At 45.2% G+C, this 7,500-nt stretch overlaps 1 protein-coding gene across 3 annotated transcripts in view; it reads right to left on the bottom strand.

The window, feature by feature from the left end:
- The window catches only part of LOC133141770 (membrane-associated phosphatidylinositol transfer protein 2-like), an 81,744-nt gene that overhangs the window by 18,813 nt on the left and 55,431 nt on the right, over positions 1–7,500 (bottom strand). For all 3 annotated transcript variants that reach the window (XM_061262486.1, XM_061262488.1, XM_061262487.1), the window contains 3 exons: positions 7,263–7,358; positions 3,922–4,020; positions 3,242–3,306 (listed from right to left, as the gene is read on the bottom strand). In XM_061262486.1, coding sequence (XP_061118470.1) covers positions 3,242–3,306; positions 3,922–4,020; positions 7,263–7,358 — 260 coding nt within the window. The remainder of the gene's footprint in view (positions 1–3,241; positions 3,307–3,921; positions 4,021–7,262; positions 7,359–7,500) is intronic.

Here is a 7,500-nt window from a genome sequence, read left to right as displayed (position 1 = left end):
TTTAAATAAAGCCAGCTCTCTAGGATCAGATGAGCAGAGAGTTTTAAATTAAGCCAGCTGTCAGGATGAGACAGGCTCACCAGTCTTGAGTTGAGCCAGTCTGGGCCCAAAGCCACCCGAAAGCCAATGTGTGTGCCTCGGGGTGCCAACTCATTCTAAACCACCCCCACACACACCGTACTGGAGTGGGCACTAGCTTCCCTATTCCATATTTTAGGGTTTCTCTACCCACTGCTTCCTATTTTGGGGGGGGGGGGGTCAGGTCTGTTGTATGCCCTTCTGTTACTCTGTAAAGCCTGTTTGTGACAGTCTTCTGTAAGAAGCACAATAAGTAAATCATAACAGGCCCATTAAATATTAAACTCTGCCCTCCACCATGTCGACAAATGCCAACAATAGACTCCATTGGCAATCAAAAGCCTAGAATCCGGACTGGATACTGAAAGCTTTCTGTCACTAAGAAAGTGAATGAATACACTGGACTAATCCAAAAACACCCGAGAACCCAATGACTGTCCAATTACTTTTGGTCCTTTGATTTTATTTGTATAGCAAAGAGCTTCATCACACAGCTGCTTGACAGAGATCTGGGTGTGAACTCCCCAGTGGCAGAGGAACTCCCCTTGGCTGGAGACCGGATGAGCCCCTGAACGCAGCAGTAGCAGTCGATTGGCAACAGGTGCGCTGAACTTCCTCAGGCAACGCGTAGGCTTTCACTTAATCACTCCATTGGCCTTGTGTGCCCGTCTCCCCAAGAGAGCGAAAAAAGCATCGTCCACATTGTTTACACTCAACTCTCAACAGAGCGACTGTCGCCTCGGGTTAGAGCAACTCTTGGGACGAGCTAAAGCAGCGCTCTGCAGTTTGGGGCCCTGGAGAGCCGCAGTGTCTGCTGCGCTTCACTGACACTCAGCACTATACAGCTGATTACACATTTATCTAACCTCTCCTGCTTTCTGGGCTCTGAACTGGTGGCTCATTTCAAGGTGAGAAAAAAATACCACAGGAGACCTTGTGGCTTCCAGATCAAGGTTAGCAGACCCCAGTTACAGTCATTATAAACAGGAGAAGCACAGTTACTGATGCACACTGGCGTGTGTAAAGCACACACAGTGCTGTGGTGTTGTGCTGATGGGCTGTGACCATTAAACCAGTGTAAGTGCTGCTAAGCCAAGCTGCTAATACAACAAGCAATAAGACAAAGATATTGTACAATAATATAGAATTATTCTCATAATAATAAAGAAATAACCTTCAAAAGGAAATACAGTGAGGTGCAAAAATGTGGGCAAATGTAACAATGAATCTGTACATGATCGAAAGCAAACCTGAACCCTAAATGGGTTTAACATGAGACCTTTCTATATTTTTTTTAAAAGGAAAAGGTCCCTGTGCAAAAGTTTGGGAACCTTTTTGGATTATTCTTTGTTACTGATGATTACCAAGGCCCAGACCCAGGTGGTTTACTTGTTAGGGCTTCAATGAGTCAGGTGAGTATAATTCCAGGGAAGTAACTCGATCCCTTATAAAGTATCCGACTGCAGTGGCTGTTATGTCTGGTGTTAACAACCATGGGTTCCTCTAAACACTTGTCCAAGGGTGGCAGAATGAAGATGGTTCATTTCCACCAAGAACAAGACTACAATGTTTCAAACTACCTATTTCTTCTGTCAGAAAAATGATCAGAAAATGGAAGATAAATGGAACAGCTGAAGTCAAGGCAAGGTCTGGACGACCAAGAATGATTTCAGATAGAATGGCCCGAGACCTGGTGAGAAATGCTCAGTAAACCCACACATCATTGCAAAAGAGCTGCAAAAAAAAGTAGCAAGGACATGTCTAGCTGTTCTCTGGATAACAATACAATGTACTTTCATCAACAAAGACCTACATGGCAGAGTTTCCAGAAAGAACAACCTCGACACAAAATTAAGCGTCTGAACTATGCAAAAGAAAACATTGGGGAGCCTGAAGCCTTTTGGAACAATGTGCTTTGGACAGATGAAACCAAAAAACTTTTTGGCCACCACCAAAGAAAGTATGTTTGGGAAACAAGGGTGAAGCCTTTGTAGAGAAGAACACCTTGCCAACTGTTAAGCACAGAGGTGGATCCATTATGCTTTGGGGTTATGTGGCAGCTGGGGGCACAGGAAATATTGTGGAAATAAGAATGGATTTTTGCTTTTTGACCAGGGGCACCCACTGCATACGTATTTAAAGTGTTGGACTTCAGTTCAATCTTCTTTGTTTTATGTAACAGGTGTCTTGGGAGTCCTTGCGCAGCTCATCGCCATGGAAACAGACTCATCACGCACTTGTCACAAATGTACTTGACATTGCCACAGTAGCATTATGCAAACTGCAACAGAAACAAAGGCTCAGCATTGTAGATTTCAGTGGGCTGAGTAAAGTTGTTACCCAGGCTACCAAGACACCAGTTGTTATGTCCCCCTGCATGCATGTGGCTGGCTCCTTCAGCTGCAGTCAGTTGACTAATTAACTGATTGTCAGTTATGTTTAGCCGTCCAAAAAGAAGTTTCTGCAGTTAAAAAGAAAGACTTTTGAAGAGACTTTGTGAAGAGTCATTTTTTGAGGGCGCCTTTACAGTTGAGATTGGTCTATTTTACAGTTTCAGCTAAGAGTTTGCAGTTTTTCCTTTTTTGATATCCTTTTGTAATGTCAAAGAGCAACCAAAAGTTCTGTGGAAATGACTGAGTGGGCCCTTACTGAGGCCCGAGGGTGAACATTCCCTGTGCAGGTTGCAGCTGGTGATGCTTTTATCTGATGGACTCTTGTTAGGAGAGGGGCACTTTGTTGTTAGGACGGCGCCGTGGGCACTGGGAAACGTGGCATCAGTGGACGTGCCTAGTAATGTCATGTTTATTTGAAAAGGTAAACCCACTTTCCTCGTTCTTACTACCGTGTTACACTGCTAGAACTACAACTTTCAGTGGCAGCCTACTGTACAGTTAATGATAAGTGATGGAGCTTAAAGTTCAGTGGTGATAAAAGAGCACCAAGCAGATTTACTTTCTTCTTTAGAAGTTAAACATTTACAGGTGAAGCAATAAGTTCAGTTCACAGAAGAGCATCATAAAAAGGTCCACTACAAGTCCACTCACATTGGACAGACAAAGACACTAAATAACAGTTTTCCCTCCCTATCTATCAATCTAAATTGTTGGGCGCAACTAGAGCTTGCCCTTGAGTTTGGGGCCCGTTTAAAGAAGGTGGTACGTACCTCGCTGAGTCCCTCCCCGCTGGCCGTCACTGTGTACTCCCCACCTGCTTCCTGGTACAGGTCTCCTAAAAACATACACACAGGAGAGTTGTTAAACTGCAAAGAGCCATTGGGTTAGAGGCCAGTGTGTAAAGAGGCACTGGGTTAGAGGCCCCGGTGTGTGATAACGTTACTGTTTCACAAGGCTAACTGAAATGAGATTCAGCCTGTCTGCACAAACCACTGAACAGGCTGGACTTTTAATACCTCGGTACAGTGGCACAACCTCTTTGGAATCCATAAGCACCATTTTTGAGAGTCACCTTCGTTGGCCTCCGAGGCAAGATCCACAAAAAGACATTCTGTTGCTACTAACGGAGTAATCGCGTATTCCCTGGCATCCTCTCTCAATTACAGTGGATTCAAGCGCTTCTTTCATAGCTAATCCTATTAGGGCCACGGAAGGGGATTCCGGAGTTGGTCAAGGGTTAAATGAAAGAGTCAGCTGAGCCGTGATGTCACCGACGGAGCCGAGCTGGCAACAGCACAGAATGTGTCTGCCATAAGAAACATCATGTCAAACATTCAGGTCACATTTGCGGCGAAGAGGGGGTGTGGCATTTAAACCAAGGCCCCTGAAAATGCACCACGTGGCCCCTTTCCCAATCCGACTGGGCTCAACCCCTCCTCCAGCAACGTACCCTGGGATCCTTCGCCCGCCTCGATCTTGTCCATGAGGTCGTTGGAGCTCCACTTGGTGATCTCCTTGGGGAAGATCTCCTCATTGTCAGACAGGTCCTCTGAGGGAAAGAGCAAGAACAACACGATCAATCGTTAACCTTGACGTGACCTTGGCCTTTAAAGGGGCGGAATTGACAGGTAGAACCACGCACTTCCAGATTCACAACTTGGGGCAGCTGTTTGAGTGCATGAACATGTTCACCACAGTCAATAGGATAACCAAACTAAATATCATTGGGGTTGTCTGGTGGGTGCTGCTTGTTCAGTATAAATGCACTGCTCCCCCATCCCCATCCCCCCTGAAAGGGAAACTCCCAACTCTTCACAAACCAACTCCCCACCCAATACATTTGTGCCAGTATCAACTGAGATGTGGGGAGAAGTGGCAAAGGGAACATTCAATACGTTCACTAGCCTAGCACTAGCTAGGCCTGCCTTTTGTGGGAACCTCTTCATTTTAGCACCAGCTAGGCCTGCCTTCTGTGGGAACCTCTTCATTTTAGCACCAGCTAGGCCTGGGAACTGTGAGCATACGGCAAGCCAGAGGTTGAAGACACCAGTACAAAAACTCCTGCTCTGTTAATGTGTTTTAAATCACCTTCTTAAGTGAACATATTCCAAGAGGTCAGCCTTTTAAGAAGTGAGAGGGTAATTATCCATTGTGAGATTTGGTCCAATTACTGTACATAAGTAAAGCCAGGTTCATTTATTGTCTGATGATTGACGGGTATTTAGCAGGAACACTCTATTCATTCTGTCTGGAGGATTGTGGGTACTGTTGTTTCCCATAATGCCTCATTCTGCGGACAGCACATTGCTATGACCAAACACAGGAACGACACAACAGTGTATGCAGTGCTTATGATGTTGCAGATTCCAATTGGTTGGTGCAGTATTCTAAAATGACTTCCACTGGACTTATTAGCCAACTGCCAAACCATCAGCCATCACCCAGGCTATTCATGATGGGGTTTTTATTTTTTATAGAGTATATAATCAATGTTATGTATGCATTTCTATATAATCTTGCCATAATTTGCATATAGAATTAAATGCAATCAAACCTGTTACTGCAACATTGGGTAATGATGCTGATGAACAAACTGCAGTAAAATATTATCTTTAAATATTTGTAAAATATGTCTGGCCAGAGAACCTCCTGTTGAGCATAGTACTGTTGTTACTGCACAGCAGCAACCAGCCTCGGGCCTTAACATCCGGCATATAAATCTTGTCTAGTCACATGACTAATACATGCTGGTGAAGTTTATTATACAGTGTTTGTGTGTGCTGCTTATTAAGGCTGATATTGTTTGTAAATTCTGGATTTACGGCAGATTTGTTTTTTAGAGTTCATCTTCATGTAACCAATGGTGTGATACTGGGATGCAGAGCTGGGTGGAGTTTGGTGTCAATTGACTGGCATCATTAGTTACCAAGACTTTGTTTGCAATTTGAAACCTTCTTATATCACAGGAAGTATATAGCATGAATTTCACCTGAAAGGGTCACCGTGCTGTAAACAGGGTACCCACACTTACCTAGAGTATGTCACCATTTCACTGCCTTTTCATGCCCTCTAAAGGTCCCACTTACATGAACTGAAGGATCCATAAAGACACAATACACTACATGAGTAGTGTTCCAGATCAACAGAATATGTGCCTGATCTAGAAGCAGCTCATTAATCTTCAACCCCATCCACGCAGAGCACAACCCCATCCACACAGAGCAGAACCCCATCCATGCAGAGCAGAAACCCATCCACACAGAGCAGAAACCCCATCCACACATAGCAGAAACCCCATCCACACAGAGCAGAACCCCATCCACACAAAGCAGAACCCCATCCACACAGAGCAGAACCCCATCCACACCCATTTTAGGGATGATTGCAATTGCAATTGCAACCTCTCAAAAAAGAAAGACTTAATGGGAGAAAAGAGGCCAAGCATCTGAAAAGCTGATTCTTTAGTAGTTCTGACAGAAGAACATATCTGAACACTGGAGAAAACAGACAGACAGACAGGGATATTTATTCACAGACAGACAGAGATGAAACAGTAAATGAAGCAGACAGAATTGTTCCTGGGCCTCTTCCGTTCATTGATCGTTTTGGCTTCATTTGAAGTCTGAAGAGTGACTACAGTCCCCTGATTGAGCAGCTTTCGGAGAAGTATGCAATTCTCCCAGAAAGCAGCGACTCGCTGGCACATAACTGAACTGAAATAACAGGTTCATTTGCTTTCCTGGACACGTCTCTACATTTTTACATTTTAGTCACAAAAGCCTTCAGTTTGCTCTGATACTAGTTTATAAAAATAACATAGTTGTGCATATCTTTAAAGCACAGAATATTGTAAATCATAATTTTTACTCCTTTATGTAAAAAGTTGATTAGCACAGCACAAATACATCTACAAAAAAGAATAAATTCTGAGAATTACAGATCATTTAAAAACGTAATTACAAAATTCAAGATGTGTGGTTTATTATTAATCCAGTAGAGGTACAAAATATTCTTCAGCTGATCTATATTTCACCATTCAGTCACAGTCACAGACAAACACACACACACACACACACACACACACACACACACACACAGGTTCAGACAAACATACACTCGCACACACACGCATCTAGGGCACTTCTCCACCTGAATTGATTCTTGCAGGGAAAGAGTTCTGGTTCATTAATGCTTCGAGGTATATGGATGGTCATTTCAGACAGGAGCACAGGCAGTAGCAGGGGCGTCACCACCCTCTTTCCAGCGACACAGCCAGCAAAGTGCAACAGTGCCGGGGTAGATGGAGTTATCCACAACCCCTGTTCAGGGGCGGAGCCAACCCAGCGGTAACCACGGCTACCGCCGAACCCACCTACTGCGTCTGCAGACCCAGCGCTTGCTGGTTTTCAGGACTTAAAAAATGATCTGTGTCAAAGAAAGCCAATTTGAGTCAATTTTGCATTAGATGGGAGCTTACGCACATACACACAAGCACATATGCTGACTCCAAGACTCATGCACAACATTACACACACATCCATACAAGGAGGCACACACTCTCTCACGCACGCACGCACACACACACACACACACACACACACACGCATGTTGTCTTTATCTCTCACACATGCACACTCTCTCTCACACGCACATACGTGCACACACATGCACACTCTCTCTCTCACACACGCACGCTCGTGTACACACACACAAAGCCAAAGCGCTGTGTCACTGTGCTCTACACTACCACACCAGGACAGTGGGGGGGGGGGGGGGGGGGGCGTTGGTTACCGTGTGCGTCGAAGAACTCGTCGTCCGTGCTGTCATCTGAGTCCCGCGCGATGCTCTGCATGCGCCACTCCGAAATGCTGTGGCGGGAGGGGCTCCCTGCAGGACAGAGGACAGGCAGGACAGACACACAGACAGAGTCACGGCCACGCCCAAAACACTACAAAACACTCCACCCAGGCGCACGGTGGGAAGTGTAGGCGCAGGGTGAGGAGGTGCACGGTGGGAAGTGTAGGCGCAG

This window comes from Conger conger, chromosome 12 (assembly GCF_963514075.1).
Source record: "Conger conger chromosome 12, fConCon1.1, whole genome shotgun sequence".
Classification (NCBI taxonomy): domain Eukaryota; kingdom Metazoa; phylum Chordata; class Actinopteri; order Anguilliformes; family Congridae; genus Conger; species Conger conger.
The sequence above is the reverse complement of the archived record's forward strand: the minus strand, read 5'-3'. Positions and strand labels throughout refer to the sequence as shown.